Source organism: Saccostrea echinata, unplaced genomic scaffold (genome assembly GCF_033153115.1).
Source record: "Saccostrea echinata isolate AGI-Se365-2 ecotype Australia unplaced genomic scaffold, CSIRO_AGI_Sech_v1 ptg000056l, whole genome shotgun sequence".
Lineage (NCBI taxonomy): Eukaryota > Metazoa > Mollusca > Bivalvia > Ostreida > Ostreidae > Saccostrea > Saccostrea echinata.
The window spans coordinates 20,164,889-20,188,188 of NW_026889805.1; the positions used below are offsets into that span (position 1 = coordinate 20,164,889).

A 23,300-nucleotide genomic window follows, 5' to 3' on the forward strand; every position below is an offset into this window, starting at 1 on the left:
TTATGCAAATGTCTCTGTTTTACAGGGAAAGTTTCGCGAAAGTTACGCGTTATAACGCGAAAGTTTCGCGTTTATTCGCGAAAGTTACGCGTTTATTCGCGAAAGTTTCGCGTTATAATGCGAAAGTTACGCGTTTATTCGCGAAAGTTTCGCAACGCGAAAATTATATTTTTTTATCTACGAAAATGAGCTCAATGGGCTTTCGTATACTGTAAATCTGCATAAATATAAACTGAATGAAATAACTTTTGGCAAGCAAGTTTTTCCATAACCCTACAGATTGTGAGATTGATCCCAGAGAAAGTTAGGATCTTCCGAGGGATCGATCTCCTAAATAGTGAGGATACAGAAAAACTTGTTAACCAAAAGATATTGCCCTTTAAGTATTTTGATGCGGATTTTTAATATTTATATTTAAATTTAAAAAATCTTCATTTTTTGCACTATAAATATATATCCCATTTGGGATATTACATCTCATTTGGGCGATTGATCCCAATCTATACAAAGCTCTAATTGTCAATTGTAGAGGCACTGGTAGTCGCACAGGAGAAAAATATTTTTTATGCAAATCAATTTTTTATTTAATATTGTAACTGTGTCATAAAATTAACGGAAGTTTGCACGGAAATAGTTTTTAAAAATCTGTACATGTAGGCCTATATAAACATATTTAAGTAGGGCATAGTGCCTTATATTACGTATTTTGTCCATACTTGTTGTTCTTAATTGTTCCCACTCGAGAAGCGAGTCAATGTATTTTTGAGACCATAGGGTAATAGGGCATGTTTTTCTGGCTTGTTCTCGTCATTTAACAATTGGGCTAGAGAAATCCAGCATATCGTAGAACACAGCTAACGCCCACAAACACCCTTTATCTTGTTTTGACGTCCTCCTTAAGTGTCATTACATTGTTAGGAATATCAATGAGCAAATTTCGAAACAGCTGAGAAATCTGAAACAGATCCTAGCTGTAAATAAACTTCTTGTCAGGTGACGTGAGTTTTTCGAAAGCATAGACAGAATATTCTTTCTAGGTATCTTTGGCAGTCTTTGCACAATGTATGACAGTCAAAGGAAGTTCATGATTGAATGAATATCGGGATATCGATTCCATTTATCCGTAACACATCACGTGCTTTTTTTCCATGAGGAGTTTGTTCTCGAAGTTTCTGTATATATACTAGGTTGAAATTTGATGTTTGTGAGAGGTGATAATTCAGCACACGTTATGTAACTAATGTGCAATTGCATATATGCAATGTTTTATTTAAGAATATGTCAAGTATTTGACAGAATTAAAAAACATCGCCTTTCAGGTAAGCTCGTGTGCTATCTTTTCATTCTAGTAATATTTTTAAAGTGACATTCATCTTTTACCTGTGGTTTTACTTTAAAAAATGCAATATAGACATATTTCTTAAAGGATTGTGATATTGTAAATTTGTGTCTACCACGCAGTAAATTCAATGATACACAGAGGCTTGAGGAAAGGACCCCCCCCCCCCAACCGATTTAAATCCCGGACTTTTCTCATAAATTATCTTTTAACGACAAGATTGTGATCTAATCCATTCCATCAATTCGAAAAATTACCTAAAATAAACATTTTAAAGATTTTTTAAAAATTCTTCCATCCCTGTATATAATTCAATTCAATTCAATTTATTTATTGATTCACCAAACATGTTGGCATACAACCATGTTACAAACAAAATGAAAAAAATACAGTGTGTTTTCAGATTACTAAAACATATACTAAAGTACATACATACATGCAAGGGTACAAATCAGTGAAAATCAGTATATCAAAAATCAGTATATAAAAAAAATCTACTGGAGGGGGGGGGGGGTCCTGTCCTCATGGACTTTTAAAGGAGAAATAAAATCATGCCAACTCATAATTTTAGTCTTCAAATACTCAAAATGTTTTAAAAAATTATGTTGTAGACAACTGAAATGCCTTTCCTGGAAAATACGTCAGTTGTGACCTTTGATGACAAACCAGTCAATGTTAGTGACCAGTCTAACCATACGATCCCCTACATGACCTCCGAAGAAGAAGTCAGGAACTTTTACATTGGTCTGTTCTTGGCCATCAGTTCTAGTCTGTTTATTGGGTCAAGTTTTATTTTTAAGAAGAGGGGACTTCTCAAACTTGCACAACATCAAGGCACTAGAGCAGGTATGTAGTTGATAGCAGCAGATTTATGGCAATGGTTTTTTTTTTCTTTATTCTCTGCCACTCATTTTCCCTTTTGTTTTCATTTATTTCTTTCATGATAATAAAGCTTCAATATAAAATACGCTTGGTTTCTCATTTAGAATTGTACAATGTTTCCTTGTTTTTATGTGTAAATTAAATATTCAAAGAGTGAGGTTCAATTAGGGCCTTTTTTGGCCCTGTGAATTTCTGGAAAAAATCAAAACAGCCCAAATTTAATTGACAATGCTTTTAATATTGCTTGAATCGTTGATAACTGCATATCAATTAAAAATGGCGTAATCCCTGTGCTAGCTGATGTATTATGATGTCATGAATTGCATCATTATTCATATAACCTGAAAAATTCTTAAAAAATGGCCAATATGTTAAGCTTTTTAATAAAAAATTGTATAGAGCCCAACCTCTGATCCATAATTTACAATTATATATACATGTAATGGTAGAATTAATTGTTACTAGAGATAATTTTGGGGATCAAGGGGTGTGCTCATATTTAATTCTTTGCTGAAGGTACTCAAATTAACATGTTTTCTGCAAAATTCAAGACCCTTCAACATTGTAATTTCACAAAGCCTGTTTTAATGCCTTACTCTTTGGACTCTTAGATGAAATAAAAGCAATTAGTCTCCATATTGGTGTTTGAAACAGGACATAGGGTGATAGTCAGTAAATATGTAAATGGACAATGCATTTTACACAAAAAGTGAACCTAGCTATTTATTAAGTCTAATTATGTGAAACAGAGGTTTGAGCAAACATATACATGTATATATGTACTCATACGTGTAAATATGGTAGTATGTATATATTCAAATGTAACTTTCAGGGGAAGGTGGTTATGGCTACCTGAAAGAATGGCTATGGTGGACAGGAATGATTCTAAGTAGGTAACACTATATATCCATAGCTTGATACTAGTCAAAGTATCCTATTAATTGAAAGTATAGGACCAGTAATTTCTGGTGAACTAAAATGCAAAACAGATTTTTTTGGAGACGTATATGCCTTTGATTTTCAGTGATAGTAGGGGAATTAGCCAACTTTGCAGCCTATGCATTTGCAAATGCTACTTTGGTAGCTCCATTGGGAGTTCTGAGTGTTTTAGTGAGGTGAGTTTATTTCAAAATTAAAACCCTTTACAATATAGCAGAGATATTTTTCCTTCTGTGATCTAATATATCTTGCGGAAAATTTCATCAATGCCTTTTGATGTATCAGTTTGTGTAAATAATTCTTCAGTCCACCTCACTGAGTAGTTGATACAACTAAATATGGCTTTGGGATGTCACTTGTTAGAAACCAATGCCCCATCAAGGGAAAACTTTATTTTCTGCGATTCAGCTTTAATTTTATTTTTGTTCAAACATAAACTTAAACTTTTATAGAAAGTTGAAAATAATTGATCCATGGACATATAGCTAGATTCCCATAATGGCAGATCAGGGATTGATTTTAAATGGGAAGAGAAGCCACTCTTTTGTCCCGGAGAACTACAAAGAACAAAATATAAATTTTGGAAAAGAACTATAGATGTTCTTCACATAGCTTTTATGGGTTGCACACTACATGAGACTGACTAACTATCATTACTGAATGTTTGACATTACTTTTATGGTGGTTTGGGCAATATGGACTGGATACTGGCTTGGGTGGATAGAGCACCTGACTAGTAATGCAGGGGTCCCTGGTTTGAGTCTAGGTCCAGTCATAAATTTTCTACTTTCCCATTACACCCATTACACTTTAATAACTGGTTAATTGCCTCCATCCCTACTCTCAAACTGTTGGGCTATCTAAATATTACTATGTGTATCTAGTTTGTATCAAACATGTTTTTATAATTATTTGCCTATAATTGACCAGCATATGATTTTATAAATTATTAGATTATAAAACAGTTGCAAAAGAAGTTGCTTCAAGATTTCGCTTTTTTGCAGTGAAGTGTTATCCTCAAAATTTTTAAAGGAAAGGCTCAATTTGTTAGGAAAAGTTGGTTGTGGCATGTGCATTGTGGGGTCAACAGTTGTTGTTCTTCATTCTCCAAAGGAGCAGGAGATTGCAAGCATGGATGAATTACTTGAGAAAATTAAAGATCCAGGTAAACAGCTGTATCACTGAATAACTCTATAGGACACTCTCGTATTGAACCGTCTGTTACAATTTAATTTTGTTGTTAAACTGATGTTAAAGTTTGCTGTGTTATTACAGGGAAGGATTGTATAAATCTATATATTGATTTGAAACTTAAGCTAATTACATTTCATCTACATATTTTCAGTATTTATTGTGATTGCTGCCTTGGTGTTAATTTTGGCCATACTCACCATTATCTTCCTATCCCCTCGCTATGGACAGAAAACAGTCATCATCTATATCATTATATGTTCTACTCTGGGCTCCTTTACAGTCCTAGGCTGCAAAGGGCTAGGGGTAGCTCTCAGGGAAACCTTAAAAGGCAGGAATGAGTTCACAAACTGGTTAACATGGGTTCTACTAGTAGTGGTGGTAGTGTGTATATTATTCCAGCTCAATTATCTCAACAGAGCCTTAGACACGTACAACACGGCTGTCGTGACTCCAGTTTATTATGTATTTTTCACATCAATTGTGATTTTTATGTCTGCAATACTATATAAAGAATGGGGATACATGGATGGAATAGAAATTACGACAGACATCTGTGGTTTTTTGACCATAGTGGGTGGAATTTTCCTGTTACAAGCATTTAAAAGCATGGATATTTCCCTGAGTAATCTACCCAAGGCAAAGAAGGAAGATCCTAGACAAACTCCGGATGACGAGAATGGGGAAGAACCAGTGCTACATATTCAGTCAGACTCGGAGGATTTTCAGTCTTTGACAGATAACATCAGACATTGAGGGTTGGGTATTATAATGAATATTTAAGAATTTATATACTTATAATGTACATTTTCCCACTATTTCTAATATTAACCATTAGGGAATAGTTTCTAATTGGTAAATTTTGTCAAAAAAGGTGCTGAACAAATTTCCTGTTTACAAATCTGAAATGCTGCTGTAACTTGAAGATTATTACCATTTAGTGAAAAATTGAAAAATCCATCAGCGAATGGTGTTTGAGACCTCAGTTGTATTGAATCTATAATTACAAGGTGAGCATTTACCTTGAAAATAACACCAGTTATGCCAGTAATTTACATATTTTTGAATTCCAATTGATGTCAGGTTTGATTTACAGAGTTTTACCTTTCAGTAGTTGTAGGTTGTTTGCAGTCATGTGTCAGAAAGCCAAAAGTTTGACTACACTGAGATTAGAATCACCTGAAATGCTGAAGTCCTACTATGATGCTGTATAGCTTTGAATAAAGTGATTTCAATTAGTAGTAATGAATAATAATAGTTGGTCTTTTCTTAAAGGAATATTTTGGATGGATGGGTCTGGTGCATACTCTGCAAGAAATGATTGAAAACTTTCTGATTAAATCATATATATGCATATGTTATTGTAACTATTACATTGTTTAAGCAAACTTGTCTAAAGTTGTTGGCACATTCAGAGAAAAGGGTTTTATATATATATATATATATATATATATATTGACACTGCAATATATACATATTAATAGCTACCCAATTTATATGGTATAAACTGGGTTGGGACAGTTAAAACCTTATAAACAGTGAAGTCATTGGCAATGAGTTGACTCCGGACCCCTGAGGTTGTGAGGATGCCCAATTTATACGTTTTTTGTCCAATCATTATATCGTGTTATAACCAGAATTAAATTATTAGCTGATCAAGCTATACTTGCAATCCTCCAATTACTGCAAGTACTCTTGTTCACTGACGTGACCATATGTTTGAACATATTTTTCAAACAATGGAGAAAATTGTAGATTTTTCAGGCGCATGTCCAGAAATTTTTTTCGGGGGGGGGGGGGGGGGGGCTGTCCAATTCAAAAGAATTCCAACCCAGAAATCTTGATAAGCAAAAATAAATAAATAACTTCCCAAGCTTATCAAACCCCGAAATTTACTTGACAAGCCCCCCCCAAAAAACATTTGCTTCACTATATATTTTTAATAACTGCAAATTCCGGGGGGGGGGTCCGACCCCCCTCTTAATCAGCGCATTTTTGTTTTTTTTTGAAATCTCATTTAAATGATTGATAGCAAAACATTGAATTGGTAGACGTTATGACCTTAGATGTTCAAGCAGATCAATATATTAGTACATTTTACAAGAAAAAAAAGAATGTTCATTTAGGCTTATCTTATTTAACAGATAGGAAGGTTAGAATTCAACGACTTTTTCTCATTATACATACTTTTTAAAGAAATTTTGGTGTTTGATTTGCACTCGTATACACGAGATAATGATTTTAAAGAGTGACAAAATTATCATCGGTTTGGATAGTAGTGAGATGTAATAGTATTTCTTGATGATATATCAGTATAATTCTGAACTTTATTTAGTAATGGGGAGGGTGTGTGGCCGTGTACTCATTTACGGTAACAGCAGGGACCTATATACTATATAGGTCCCTGGTAACAGTTGGATGGAATGTTGTCGAAGAACACAGGCTGCATTAACGTGTTTTTTTTTTTCGAATTTATGTCTAAACACAATACAAACGGCAATGATCGACACTAGTTTTACTTTAAAATGTGTGTGTGGTGGGGTTCAGAAGCTAAAAAAGCACCCCTTTAAAAAAAAATAAAAACTCGAAAAACCTATATTGTGTATGTAAAGGGGTTTGTAACCGGCCTTCAAATGAAATTTTAAAAGTATTCGGAATTTCTTTAATTCTCCTCATACTCGCACCTAATTTTTATCCGATCATGAGATAATTGGTTTTGATCGAACCTTAACCATTTGCCATAGCTTAAAAAAAAAAAACTGGATGATTTAACAATTAAAGGAGACAATAATTTATACCACAGGACTCGTATGATGTGTTTTCAAAGTGTTTTTATGAATAATGCCATGAAAAAAAAAATGATTTCAAGAAGAATTAAATTAGAGTTTAAGGACCAAAATAAAGGGAGATGGAAAAATTATTACTTGTCTAGCACTGCTTTTTTTCAGCTCTACGGGAGCTAATTAATGCGATGATGAGGTGTCCATTTCTGTCTCTTTATATTTATATAAACAATTTCTCAAAATGCTATCCTTCCACTTTACGTCCGATTTCAATAAACTTGATACAAAAGTAGACTATACAAAGAAACATAATTCTACTTATCAGTTTTTGATATAAAAGAGGTGTCGCCATGTTTACCCAGCTAGAGTGGCTGATCACCTGCTTCTGTCCCATAATCCCGGGGACGTTTTGGGAGTATGAAACGTCAGGAGAATGAACCAGCTGATGGCTAGATGCAGTCCAGGAACAGCAGAAATATACCAATGCTGGTTTAGGTAATTATATTGCTGAAGAACCGGTGACTCAGGAAAGACTGAATGATTACCGAGGATTCTGGTAGATTAGTAACTTCTGGAGAGACGGAAGACATTCAAGAAAGACCGAAACCCAATGCATGCATTAATGACCAGCACTATGACATGCAGCATTTAAAAAGAGCTATTTTACCAAGATACAGGTACCGAGACGAATCAATACCCTTGAGGTCTTTCGAGATCTAGGGAGGATAAAAGACAAAACCTAGATGACAAACCGGAAATGACGAGGCTTGTATGTAGGACTTCGAAAGGGCAATTGTGAAAATTAAGGTCTACAAGAATCTCTACAGGAAGAACACACATCAACAGCTGATCAGACCGGCGGGAGGAGGATCACAGTTATAGGACTAACACCAGAGAACTGAAAACTTGTTTCTAGCCAAAGAGACGGGAGGGGATCAAATGACGTTACATAAGAGAACATTCCAGACGATATGAGAGAGAAAAAATGATAAGCAGTGAATGGGAGAAATTTGACGACGATATTGGAGAGCATGATAAGAATGATATACATCGTGGCAGAGGACATATTCGGTGTGGAAAAGAAACAGGAGTGACAGAAACGGTCTATCTATAAGAAGTGCCCCAAACTTCACAATACAAGAAGCTATGGAGCTGTTAAGAGTGATCTGGAAGAAATGCAACATTTCACCTTGCTAGCAAGTAGCAAATGGTTGTCAAAGAGGAGAGATCGGCGTAGATAAAAAAAAAATCAGAACTATATCACTCCTCAACTCGAAAGGCAAGATTTTCTTCGCATTGCTTACGAGAAGGACGACATCCACTTAATGGAGAACGGGATGTGGATATCATTGCAGAAAGTGGGCATACCAGGGTTCTCAGGATGCATTCTTTTAAATAGCATACCAGTGTAATCTCACAACTGATCAAGAAGGTAAAATAAACAAAGTGTCTGGTTGGAGTAAGGGAACATGTATGGTACAATTCCACTTGAAAAAGGCATAATTAAAGATTGTACCACATCTTTATCAATTTTCATCATGGTAATAAATCTTTTGATAGAGGTGGAGAGAAGAGAGACCAGAGGACCAAAGACTAAGGCAAACATTGGGAAGCCACCAAGCAGAGGCTGCGTGAAGGATACATAGTGGGTTCCAGTAAATGTTCTACCAAGCCTCTTTCTTTACTCGATATTAACAGTAGTGAAGGAGAAACTTCAAGAGTACTGTGCAACAATATATTCGAGAAGTGGTGTAAATCAGATGTGGATACTAAAAAATTCCAAGGAACTTTTGGACATTTGAAATCACAAAATTTTACCAAAATCAACAACACTCACGACTTTTCAACTTTATGTACAACTATTCCCCACGATAAATTAAAGTCCAAACTTTCTGACGTCGTTGACAGCTGCTTTTTCAATAAAAATGGAACTCGTTAATTTACTTACCTTGTCATTGGTCATTTGCAAAATAACTTTGTTAAAAACAATCTGATTGTACACACAAGTAATCTGAATTTGACATTGAAAAGATGCCCTAGTTTCTGATTGACAATATCTATGTGGTTTTTGGAGACCAGTTTTTCCAACAATCTATTGGAATTTCCATGGGTACCAATTGCGCCCCGTTATTAGCAGACCTATTTTTGTATTCTTATGAAGCAGAATTTGTTCAAAATCTTTTACGTGAAAAGAAGAAAACACTTTGCTGTGGCCTTCAACTCGACATTTAGATATATCGACGACGTATTGTCAATTAACAATGGTTATTTCCATTTCTTATGTCGACACGATATATCCCGGTGAGCTTGAGATAAAAGATACCACAGTCTGACTCATCTGTTTCATATTTGGATATTTTATTATAAAAAGACGGTAATGGTAAATTAACAACAAAGCTTTATGATAAACGTGATGACTAAATTTTCAATCGTCAACTTCCCTTACTTATGCAGCAATATACCCTTATCACCTGCATATGGGATGTATATCTCTGTTGATTCGATACGCCAGAGCATGCTCTACGTATGAACAAGTTTTAAAACGAGGTAAGTTATTGACAAACAAGTTGATGAAACAAGAATATCAGTAGTCTCCTTTAAAGTCATCATTTCGTAAGTTCTAAGGTCGATACAATGACCTTGTCAGCAAATACAAACTTTCATTAAGTCAAATGCTGACTGACTTTTATCATACTAATTGTTAAGCCATTATTTACACACTGAATTGTCGACGGTTTTTTCCGTTATTCCTGATCATGACAAGGAGCACATGGCTGTGACCGGTCGGAAGGAGATGCTCACTCCTCCATGGCACCTGATCCCACCTCTGATGTCTTAGAGGTCCGTGTTTGCTCTGCTCTTATTTTGTAATGTTTAATGGACATTTGAGCTCGAATACTGTTTTCTTACAGGCGAGATTGGTATTGAGAGCCTTGGAGGAAAAAAGCACTTGGGCCCGAACAAAGTTCAATCGAGATATCTGGTTAAAAAGGAAAGGAGAGATCATCCAGAGATTCATGCTGAAGACCAAGGGTGAATATATATCATTACAAGCCCTTCAGGTGCCTATGGCAATGGCACAGTATACAATAAAGAACGTGAACAAAAGCGGACGGCTAGAACAGGAGATAACAAAAAGGCTGGTTAACATCGACAAGCAAGCTTTCCTGGGAAATCAAGGGCATGAATTTTCATACTAATTTTGGGCACGACATTGCCATAACAACTGTAGAGGGCATTGAGAGGAAGGTCAACCTTTATCTCCGACAGTGGGTGGGAGTACGGTACTACCACAGTGCTTTTCATCAGCCAAATTTTACAACAGGACCACCAAACTATGGTTACCTATGTTTGTGTCTCACATCAGTGATAGAATTCAAAACAGGGAAGGCCCGTTTGGCAATGACCCCTCAAAGACTCCAATTATCCGAAAGTTAGACAAGCTGGAGCCTACATACAGTCAGGACGGGGGGGGGATAAAATAATGTAGTGTTGGAAACAGAATCAAGACTTCGTCATAAAGCATTGTAGGAACCTACTGCTAAGGGATACACTATCCAATTAACCAACAAGATCAACAAAACAGGCGCAGCAGCCAGAGATAGATGAAATAAGTCCAACAGAAGATAAAACAGGAAGAAAAGTCAGTATAAAAAATGCAGTGGAGATGGGATGCCAAGGAAATTGGACTAAATGGGAAATAGAATAGAGGGTGTTGACATGGAGTGGTGTATGGAAGTATATGTTCTACTGAGAACTGTGTATGATGTACTGCCAACGCCAACAAACCTGACGATCTTGGGAATGGCACAAAACACAATGTGTCCATTATGCGAAGCGGCATGAGCAGGTTCTTAGAGTAGTTGCCCAAACACTACGAAAGACAGAACGGAATATGACCATAAACTCTTGAACCATGCAGCCACACTTCATCAATTTTGTCAGAGAGGAGTAGCAAACAACTGACAAAGATGGCATACTGAGCATTTAGGAACTGCGAGTCGACCTTGAGAAGAAGCTGAAATTCCGATCAATTGATTGATTGTATATGGTTTAAAACCGAGTCAGCAGTATTTCAGCCCTTTATTCCACAGGAACCTCGCGTTACTTATTTTTCTTTTACTAAAAGAAAATATACCCCTACCTAATGAATTATTAGGTAGGGTATATTATTTTTATTTAAAGAAAAATAAGTAACATCAGGTGCCTGTGCTTTATTCCGATCAAAAACAGAGATTGCCCAATGGCAAAAATCATGAGAGCATGAAGAATCTGGTGGTGACAGAGCTGAGAGTACCATGGGGGACTAGATTTCAGGAGGCTTACGAACGCAAACATGTAAAGTATGACGATCTGGTGATAAATTGCAGGGAAAGCAGAATGGCAGACGTAGAACATGTCAGTTGAAGCGGGGGCACATGGTTTCCCGGCATCTGCATGACAGCTCTAGGAATGAGTGGAAGGACAAGGAAGAAAACGGTCATCGCTATGGCTGTTGCAGCCAAGAGGGCATCGAGTTGGTTGTGGTAGAGAAGAAAAATAGTACCTGGAAGCCAAAGTCGGGGGGTAAAGACTGACCACCTTCTGCTGTCCCAACATCCAAGGAAACTTCCGGGTCAGAGGATGAAACATCTAGAGACACGGAATCGCCTGACAACAAAACGGCCCAGCAGCAGAAACAACAAGGCTGTTTTACTTTTTAAAAAAAAATCGTACAAGAGTAGACTATACTGTGATGTATAATTCATATGAGGCTAAACTAAGGAACATGAGTAAAAACACTAAGATACATTGTTCTTTGTAATGGTTGCTGATTTTTAGGAATGGTTTTGAAATGGTTACAAATAATGGAAATTTCTTTGAAATTCTATGAAAACACTTCCTTCAGTTTTGGTCTGATATCAGTAAAACTTGGTACACAAGTAGACTACATCATTACTTATATCTGCATACTCGGTGTTTCATTTCGAAGAATGGCGTTGTCATTGTTACTATAAGTAATACAGAAATTTCTTTGAAGTTCTTTCAAAACACTAGAACTATACATGTCGACTTTCTCTAGATTTTTTTCTGATCTTGATAGAAGTTAGAACACATTTATTCTGCACCATTAATGAACAATGATGCAGTTATTAATAAAATCCAATGTAGTACAATGTGAACAAGAATGAGATTTTTTTTTCAAATTATTCCACCTCAGTCTTTCTCCAGTTTTGATCTGATTTCAATGAAACCTGTATCATATACTTCAGATGCACGTAACAAAATACAGAATCAACCTTGACTGTTTCATTTTATAAACTAATGTACCTTATTATATATAAAATATATTTCACAAAAAAAAAAAAAAAAAAAAAAAAAAAACGTAAGAAGATGGGTGAACATGATGAGCAAAAAGCCTATGATGTGACAAACATGAAGGTGAAAAATTAAATATCAATTATATCAAAATTTTCCTTGAAATGTCATCTAACATTAAAATATACTTTATGTAAAATCTCTTCAATTTGCAAAAATCTTACAAAGATTGAAATTATATGCCTATGAAATATTATACACACACTAAAAAGGGGGAAAAGGGTCATTTTCTCATACTATAACACTATTTTTCGATATAAGTGGGTCTTCGCTCCATTTTTTTTTAAAGTTAATCCTCAAAGTTTGCATAAAAATATACATTTTTGGTTACCAAAAGCATGGAACAAAGACCCACTATCCTTTAAAATATAATTTTATGACACAACATTCGCATATTTTCGAGAAATACTTAAGTCCATTAAGTCAAGGTTCATATCACATACATGATTTAAATGCCACTATTCATTAGGACTTGTGTAGTATAGTGGTTAGCTTGCTAGTTCCGAAAGAAAATGATACTCATGATTTTTATTGCTAGGGTTCGAACCGCACGAGTACCACATTATTTTTTTAACAAAAGAATAAATTTTGTCGAGAAAATTTTCCTTAGAAAAGTTTTGTTTATCATAAAATCATAAACTTCAATAATGAGAACGTTACTCTAAACACAAAATTTACAAGTAGAACATGATTTTTATATATATCTGAAGCTATAGGCTTTCTGCACACTTAAGCTTTTACAAACATCGTCTTTTTCCCGGAATTTATCGTTTTTGGTTTTACTAATAGAGACAGTTGAAAAACAGGAAGTACACCTGTTGGCTCATACTGGAAGGAAAACAATACCCTAAACACAATCGATAATTCTGCCAATATTCATCAATTATACATACAATTTGATATACAAGATATGGCTTTAAAACCCAGGACATGGTAAGATGATTGAAACACAGATATTCTCATACACAAATACTTGAACATAGTGTGCTTATAAGCCATGCCTAGGTAGTGGACCTGTGAGAGAATATTGTAATTTCCTCCCTACCGATTACATTTCGTATTTACTTATGAGAATAAAAGACAACTTTCATGATTATCTCACTTCCACGTGTCAAATCTATATTTAGATACTGTCACATCGAGCATGGCGGAATGGATCTCTTGTCCAGGGAATTGCTCAATATTTAAATCTGGAACATACATATATAGGGGTATTTTAAAATCTCTGTTTGGGGCTTTCGTGGCATGTTGACACATGTTTTGTCATTGGCATTGAGTGAAATCATTGATCATAGTATTTGATGAGTTTGGGTGTTTTAAGGTGGATTTACAAAAGGAGATAGAAATTTTCTTCTGTTTTAACAAGGTGAGGTAACTGTTGTGTAGTTTTGTCAGTGGAGTAGATAAGTTCTGCGCAGCATAGCATAGTAACCAAGTAACAAGACAAACATTCTGCTTTTAATGTGATTAAAAACAAAGGTGCTTCAGAACTACCTAAGTGGTGAGCCAGAAGTTAACATGGATGAAAACTACAAAACAGAAAAATTACATGTGTTTTACATTATAATCATTCAGTATTACAAACTCAATAATCCACCAGTCTCAAAGTATTTTTATTTTTTTTTCATATTTGTCATTATATGAAATGGAACATTTAATTAGCAGTCATGTTTCTAAGTTACATGTACCCAGTACCAATTAATAACTAGTTATTGGTTAAAACGGCAGAATGAAATTAGTACTATGCAAAAGTTGCATATGTGAGTTTTATGACATTTTGAAAGGTTTAAGTCCTGTTTTTTGGGTTTTTTTTCAAAAATTATTATATTGTTAGAACAATATATCTAGGTTATGCTGTGCAATTAGATCTACTCGTTTAAATGGATAGGGGTTTCTAATTGTTGTTTTGTTTGTAGAGTTGAAAATTTTGGTTGAGATGAAACATTTGTGAGTGTTTTCTTGTAGAAACCAATTCAAGTTCTCTCAGGAGTTGTGCCTATTTTGGTACTTTTGTTTTTGCTGTATTGGTACATTATGTTCAACGACACTGGACAGAACTTTTCAAGTGTTTTGTCTACAACACTTTCTAGTACCCCAAAGGTAAGGCATGGACACTCTTTTCCTTTTCCTGCATGGCTGCTGACTTGGATGTTCATGGTCACATGTATACCTTTTTTCTCTTTAGCTAGATCTTGTTTTACTTTGTGGTTCCTATTTGTTTTAATTCTTCACTTTCATGATTGACAATTTATCTGTGAACAAAGCTGTTTTAATTTTCTGTAGTGCACTGGTAAATGACAGTCATTAACATTTTATTCAGTATATTTGGTTTGTGTTCATTCAGGACTTATATATTTACTGAAAACCAGTCCTATTATATACACACTCTCAATATGATCTGTATCTGATTCATTTTTGTCTATTACATAATGAAGAGAACTGATTTGTATGGTTTGTACATAGTAAAATTTATTTAATGAATACTTTTAGGTGTGCATTGAAAATATTTATTTGTTAATTACTGCAGACTTTGGATGGTAAAGCTGTTTTTTTTTTTAATTATTACTGGTATTTTATCAGAGAAAATTGAATAGAACTGGTACCAGCTAGGGTAATTAAACATATCAACTGGTCACATTTTACAGTAACAATGAATAAAGAGAAAATCTCATAGAAATGAATAGCACTTGAATGCCGTATTCACAAGTTATTGACAGCAAAATATGGATGTAGTCAGTGATCGTGATGAAAAAAAAATGTTGATTTCTTATTGATTTTCTTATGGCTTACTGAAACTGAATTTACACATGGTTAGAATTAGGAAATAGCACCTGGAGAAAATATGTTTGCCAGCTGTCTCATGTCCTGTGACATTTCATTTGATAAAATGGCTTTCACTGGGGCTGTTTAAGATTCACAAGTCATTTAATTTTTTTTTAATTTTTCACTTATCATTTTTTTTCTATGGCATTAGTTGAGTATACTGTTCACCAATTACTAATTTCACCAATTACATGTACCTCCAGTAGCTTTCATGAAATAATTCATTTTTATTATTATTATTATTATTTTATTTTTGGTTGAATTTTTAAATGCATTTTTTTTAAATGCACATGTATATGATACTGCCACCCTTTGAAATAACTAGGGAAGCAGTAGACGTGGCCTTGTAGTCACATTTGTTGAGGGGTATAAAAGGATCTTTATTAAACTACAGAAGACAGTGAATCAGGAAAAGAAAATATTTAAATTTGTACTCAGTCTAGATTTAAAGCTTTTATTATTTATGAAATTAAATTTTGTACTTCACTGAAATAAATTTCCAGTATGATTTCATGCCAAGCAATGCATAATGCTGTCTTTTAGCATTATTAAAGTGTGTATTGAAGTGGAATAATTTTTGATTTGAATTATTTGCTACTTGTGATACAAGTGATGTTTTAGCACTAATTGTTGATGTTTCTCTGTATATTTATAACAAACCCATTGTCATATCATTATACATTAATTGTCATTTCTCAAATTCCTTAACATTCCATGTGTAGTCAAGCAGATGTTTTGAAGCAGGTATTTCAAGTATATCAATGACATATATAAGACAACACTCTATTTCCATCTATACCTGTGGTATTTTTTCTTCATTTATACATAACCATTGAAGGTGGATACTCAAATGCACTGTAGCCACCTGCAATGAAACCAACAAAAAAATATCAAGAAAAATTGATTAGTGTACTCAGAACCCTTTATTTACATTCTAAACATGACATATTTGTTGAAGAAGTTTTAAATGTTTTGCCTTCATGGGTGACCGCAGTTGTGTTAAATTAAATATTGAATCCTACTTCTTTTAACCTGTAAAGTGTTGAAATCCTACTTCTTTTATCTTCTAAAGTCACGTAGTGATATGGAAAGATATTTTGATACTGGTTTTAACCATTTCAAATTTCATTGCAGCCTTCCGGCATGCCTGCCATAGGAAATACTACAGTGCAAATAGCTGTAGACAATACAACTAACATCACAGATCTATCCAATCAGACAATGCCCTTCACGACCCCAGAAGAAGAGGTCAGGAACTTTTACATTGGTCTGTTCCTGGCCATCAGCTCTAGTGTATTTATTGGGACAAGTTTTATTTTTAAGAAGAGGGGACTGCTTAAACTTGCGAAATACCAGGCAACTCGAGCAGGTAGGTACAAAATTCTAAGGAGACATATAAGTAGAGATAAGGAATATTGATAATTAGAGATAAGGAGCACACTGTGTTTAGATGGTTAATCTAAACTAATTTAGATTTAGATCTAAAGAGTATTGACAAACTGTTCAGACCAGTGAAGCTGAACTGATATCTATCAAGACTTTTCTGTATGTATCAACAATTTTATTGAGGCGACATGAGCTTTGAGGTTGATTTATTTATGCATGTTGTATATTTTCTTTAGTCTTTTCTGATTGGTTAATCAGGTTGGGGTGTTCCAAATGCCATCATCTGTGTTGACCTTAGCTTTGACCTTGAAGTTGATTAATGAAATATGTCTATCTCTGTTGAGGAACTTCAGATGTAGGTAAATCTGGATGATTGAGATATTTGATACACTGTCTACTGCCATTACAGCTGACAGTGGGTATGGATTTTGAAACTCCTAAATGAAACAGTTTGAGTGATCTATTCTGATTATCACGATCTAACTTTACACATAGATAAATCAGGATGAGGTGTTTTGGTTCTTGACATTGGAGTTGACCTTGTCCTTTCACCTTGTTTTATGTGGTAGAACTATTAAATACTGGTATGATTTTTTAGGCTGAATTATTTAAGGATGAGAAGTTTTAATTACAATTACAACCCATTGAGTTAACTTTGACCTTGACATTTGACATTGAAATTAGTGAATTAAATAAATGCATGTTTGCCATATATATAAAATCTGGGTGAAGTATTTTCTCAAGTGCCACATTGCATGTTGATGTTTACATTTGAATTAGTAAATGATTTGATGGACATCCTTTGCTTAACATGTTTAATGTGCGGGCTGTTTAGAACTTACAACAATAATCAATACATGTAGCCCATTTTATAAAATTATTCATACTTTGTAATACTATACTATGCATGACTATATTGTCTTTAGCAATTCTTGTCAAATAGTTTCCTAACTTTGAGACAGGTTGCTAATCTAAATTAACAGTACCATGCATTGTTCATTTGGTTTAGATTTATAAGAGTCCAGCTTTGTTGTCTCAAAAATGGTGGGACGCTGATGAAGAACTTCGAGACATAATTTAAAAAACTTCATACAGTACTATGTACTAACTTTTTTCTGTGGGATCATAATTCCACAGAATCACATTTTCTGTACAATCTGTGGGTAGAAAATTAAGCAGATTTCTTGGAATGCCATTGTGTGTCCTAAATGCACTTTTAAGTACACTGTGACAAATTTCAGTAGAAAATTTGAAAGTGCATACATAGCTAAATTAATCCAACATTGAAAGATGTATGTTAATTTCAGTATTGAATTTGACATTTGAGACTTGAATTAATGATAAGGTAAAGGTAGGCTACTCACCCAACTTATTCCTGATATTCACCATGTTGATACTTGAGATGTAATTTTTGTTAAAATCTGAAGAAATGGCTTCAAATTTTAAGTAATATTGTACATTCTATGACCTGCCTCTAAAATTAATGTTTTATGTATTTGTCTGCAGGAGAGGGTGGCTATGGATACCTCAAAGAATGGCTTTGGTGGGCTGGAATGATTCTAAGTAAGTACTTTATACCTGTGTTGACTTTATAAATGTGTCAATAAATACTGATATTTCCTGAAGATATAATGTAAGTTAACTTTTTCCCAATAAATATGATCATAAATATCCAGTGTAACTGTAAATGTTATACATATCTTTCAGCTTTTGGCATTTTGATCAATATATTTAGTGATAATATACCTAGGCAGTGTCTTTACCGACAGCCTTTATAACTAATCAGCTTCTGAGATTTAGTTGTATTAACTATAAACCATTATAAAGCTTTAAGGTAGTACCAAAATGTACAAACATTAACGTGTAAAAATATGCAAAAGTATACTGTAAATTCCTTATTTTACGCGAGTACTTAATATCGCGAAATGGCCCAAGGGCGTCAAATCGCGGGAACAATAATTCGCGAATCGGTGATTTATCTAGAGATTTTACATACATTAAAGCACCATAAAAATAAAAGCGAGTAATTTTATTTCGCGAGTGGTGCTCCTCGCGTAATTACACGATAATTTATTCCTCGCGTATATTTAGGAATCTACAGTAATTCATGGACATGGAAAAATGTGTACTTAAAAGTTGATATTTATACTCAGTCACATATAAGTAATTATCACAAACCATTTTATGAACTGGGTCAACGGAAGCAAGGATTGATCTAACTAACAACCTAGTAACCTATAAACACAATTAAACAGAGTCTCTCTTTAGATCTAGGTCAGTATTAACATGACTGAAATGATAAAGTTCACTTGTACCATTTAACTAGTTGAAAAGACAAGAAAGGAAAGATATTTTAATGATATTTAATGTGATGGATATTTCTAATATTTTGTGTTTCAAAAATCTCACTTTTCATCCAAGATACAACAACTGACAAAGTAGGATGATTCTGGTTCTACATACATGATTTAACATGATCCAGACATGATTGACAATGTATAGGTATAGAAATTCCAAAGTGTTGTCCCTGTGGCCTACTACAACAAACTTTCCCCAAAGATGTGATAGCTGGTAGGGAATGATGATTCCAGGCCACACACTTTGGAAGATAAAATCTAGACAAGATTTGACTACATACAGAAATAAAATCTGAAAATGAGGTCACCCTGACCTAATTTTTGGTCAAGAATCACTTTTACCTCAAAATACACTAAAACCTTGTTATTTCTGACTCGATGGGTCTGTGAAGAAATTTCTATATATCCAAGGTTTTGAGATATCCAGAATAAAATACTTAAAGAAAAAAATGGTTGGGACTTCCAAATCATTTCGACATATCCATGGTTTTTGAGATATTGGTGTTTGAGATACCAAAGTTAACTGTATATCAACTGACAAAGTTTGATTATTGTTGGTCTCATACTATGCATGATATGATCAAGACATGATTTGTCTATGTTTTGCAAAATAATTTCAAATTGAGGTCAAACTAATTTACTTTAGAATTATAGCACACCTTCCATCCAAGATGCATAAATTGACAAGGTTTAATGATATTAGACCAAGTCTCAAGGATAGGAAATGTAAAAGCTAACATAAAACTAGACACATCTATATTTTTAGATGAAAAATTATTTGAGGTTACTTATCTGTACCCTCTCTTTCTGTACAAACAGCTGGTTTCATTGTTTTCTTTTACTAGTGATACTTGGAGAATTTGCAAACTTTGCAGCCTATGCCTTTGCACCAGCCACCATGGTTACACCTTTAGGGGCTTTGAGTGTTCTTGTGAGGTATGTACATTTCTTATTTTCAGCTCTTTATTTTTGAAGAAATTATTTAGTTAATATATATTGTATTATTTGTGTCATTGCACTTATCATTTCATTTACTTTCAGTGCTGTGTTGTCCTCCAAATTTTTGAAGGAGAAGCTGAACTTATTGGGTAAGATAGGCTGTGGACTGTGTATACTAGGATCAACAGTTATGGTACTACACTCTCCCAAAGAACAGGAAGTAGAGAGTATGGAGAAACTAGTGGAGAAAATTAAAGATCCAGGTACATTGTCTTACTGATTGTATTAAACAATAGAAATCCAGGTATCTATTGATTTCTGATAACTGTTTCATAGTAAAAACTTGAAGTCAGTGTTTTTCAAGTCAGATTACTGACTACAGCAACTATAGATGCAAAATATTTTGCTAAATTTTGCAGTTTTAGATATGAAATAAAATTTATGAAAAATATAGCCCATCATCAAAAGGAAACATAAAACATTTTTGCCAGGCATGTAGAATAGAGGATTACCTTCATCCATATATTTCACTTCATACTCTGAGAACATCATCTGTTATAAAAAATAAAGTTGTATAATGCCTATTTTTGCTTCTGTTACAGTATTTATTGTGATGGCCATTGTACTGTTGACGGTAGCTGTTCTCACCATTATCTTCTTGGCTCCACGCTATGGACAGAAAACCGTCATAGTCTACATCACTATATGTTCTTCTCTTGGTGCCTTTACCGTCATGGGTTGCAAAGGAGTAGGTGTTGCCATCAAGGAAACCTTTAAAGGCAGGAATGAGTTCACAAACTGGTTAACATGGGTCCTACTAGTAGTGGTGGTAGTGTGTATATTATTCCAGCTCAATTATCTCAACAGAGCCTTAGACACCTACAACACGGCTGTCGTGACTCCTATTTATTATGTTTTCTTCACATCCTTTGTTATCTTTATGTCTGTGATATTATACAAGGAGTGGGGGAACATGAGCGGAGTGGACATAGCAGGGGATTTATGTGGTTTCTTGACCATAGTCGTGGGTATTTTCTTGTTGCAAGCCTTTAAGGACATGAATATTTCCCTGGCGAATCTTCCTAAAGCCAGGAAGGAGGACAGTCTGCACAATGGGGAGGTGTTAGTGGAAAGGTATCATGATGATGACGATGAACAGCATCTCCTTGACAACGACAGCGAGGAACCATCACTTCAGATTCAAACAGACTACGATGATCCGCAGTCTTTTTCTGAAGAATTCAGGCCTTAATTCATTGTCATCAAAAACTAGCATTCCAGCATAATATGTCATTTATCCAGACACAGAGTATCATGACTGATAGTCTTTCTTAGAAGTATTTAAGCATTAAATACATTTGTTTTCCGTATGTTTTCATTTCTTGTAGCATGCCATGACTGTTGTCCATATTTTGACAGATTATTGTGATATGCAGTATTTTTCTTGTCATCAAATGCCTATCATAGATCTAACTAAGTGCGGTTTTTAGCCAGACAATGGGATTTTTATTTTAAATCATCTGTTCCATAATGAATCATAATTACCTTTACTTAAATACAGGTCATTATATTGAATTTGTCATTTTGTTAGAATGATAGCTTTAATTATAGATGATAAAAGAAAATGTAGACATTTTCTTTAGAGATCTTTCTTATAATATATAATGTGCATTTGAGAATAATTTTTATAGTAAATGTATATACATCATTATCTATGATCAGACGGACATGGTAATTCCTAAGTATCCTCAAAACTTTGTTAATTCTACTTCATGTCCAGGCCATAACTTAATACATTAGAACTTGTCTAATTGGAATATTGTGCATTCCAGAATCTTGCTTATTATGATGTAAACTTTCAGTAAAATGTTATCTATTCCAGAATGTTGTCAAATCTGGCCCAGTGGTATACAGGGAAGACAAGTTATACTGTAATGGAGAACCAATTGAGGCTTGTGCTAAGCCTTCTTATCAGGAAAGTGTTTTCATGGCCCTGAACCAAGTTTATGACAAGGTCATGATCACATGGTTCACTTTTCAGTAAAACTTTTAAAATGGAGAAACATTAAAAGCTCATACTTGGCAGAAAAGTATTTTATTACCATAGGTGATTTACATAGGTGATCACAGGTTTTCAAAGAGTTAAAGTTTTGACCAGGTCATAGTATTGTTATGTACAGACAGTAAAAGCTTGTCTCAAAGGATGATATGATCAGAGAATGGGATGATGTTATACCGACTAGGTTTTCCTCCTGCCAATCACTATATGACCTTGACTTTTGTTATTTGACCTTCATTCAATTTTATGCTACGACTTGTTGTCATCAGCAGAAAACTTACTAAAGTTTTATTTTTTTTTTAATCCAAAGATATGGTTCCAACACAGTTTCACTGTCTCATTGCTTAGTGACCTTGACTTTTATGACATAACCTTCAGTCAAGGTCATGACACACCTTTAGGTCAGTCTGAATTCCCATAAAAATTTTGAAAGTTATGGCTTGGACACAATTACCTGAGGAGAGATAGACAGATGTACAAATAGACATCCATGTTAAAATTTTCTGTTGAGTAAGGCATAATAAAGATATACACTTCAGGAAGTTACATGTATGGTTGCATAAAATGAAAGTGTACATATTCTGTAATTTTGCAGAATTCTTAGATGCAAGTTTTCATTTATGTATGTTTAGAATGTGCTTGTTGGGTCTATTACATGTAGTTCCATTAAGACATTTCAAGTTTTATTTTTGTAAAAGTGCATGCAAGCAAACTCGGATACATACCGGTATATTTATTCAGAGAAAATTCTATTTTCTATACACATTATCATTTTTTTAAAGATATTTTTCATGTGATAATCTAAATATAAAAATGCTTATATTCACACAGTTTGAATAATACTTGTAAATATCATAGTTATATTGATGTTAATTACATTTAAGATTTTAGAATCATATTTAAGGGTATTGAATTGTTCTAAATTAGGACCACCATGTCAAACCATTTTCATCTTTGTTCTTGGAGAATTGTTGTGTGCCACATCCTTTTTAACTAGAATATTTGATTTTTATCATAAGAGAATTTTGTCCAGTGATTTAATATATGTACAGACTATGTCTCCGACATAATGGTTGCCAAATTGACTAATACATGTACATGTGTGTAATCCATGTAGTTTTAAATAGTTCTTTTAACACTGTTAAATATGATACATTTATAAATTAAACTTGGTGGTAAATTTTGTCAACCAAGTTAAACATTTTTATTGTGTGATTAAAGAGAACATATTGAATTTCACAACC

At 34.1% G+C, this 23,300-nt stretch overlaps 1 protein-coding gene across 1 annotated transcript; it reads left to right on the forward strand.

The window, feature by feature from the left end:
- The first annotated feature begins 1,087 nt into the window (after nucleotides 1-1,087).
- LOC133173136 (uncharacterized) lies at nucleotides 1,088-21,553 on the forward strand. Its single transcript, XM_061308076.1, has 12 exons — nucleotides 1,088-1,319; nucleotides 1,951-2,185; nucleotides 3,054-3,110; nucleotides 3,246-3,336; nucleotides 4,165-4,325; nucleotides 4,506-4,816; nucleotides 14,458-14,592; nucleotides 16,450-16,684; nucleotides 18,208-18,264; nucleotides 19,904-19,994; nucleotides 20,100-20,260; nucleotides 20,600-21,553. Exons 2-12 carry the CDS (start codon nucleotides 1,960-1,962, stop codon nucleotides 21,247-21,249), a joined length of 2,175 nt encoding a protein of 724 aa, XP_061164060.1. The 5' UTR covers nucleotides 1,088-1,319; nucleotides 1,951-1,959; the 3' UTR covers nucleotides 21,250-21,553.
- The last annotated feature ends 1,747 nt before the right edge of the window (nucleotides 21,554-23,300 follow it).

Coding starts and splice junctions, on each gene's coding strand:
- LOC133173136 (XM_061308076.1), top strand. CDS start 1,960: ATGCCTTTCCTGGAAAATACGTCAGTTGTGACCTTTGATGACAAACCA. Junction 18,265..19,903: donor GTGGGCTGGAATGATTCTAA/GTAAGTACTTTA, acceptor TTCTTTTACTAG/TGATACTTGGAGAATTTGCA. Junction 20,261..20,599: donor GGAGAAAATTAAAGATCCAG/GTACATTGTCTT, acceptor CTTCTGTTACAG/TATTTATTGTGATGGCCATT.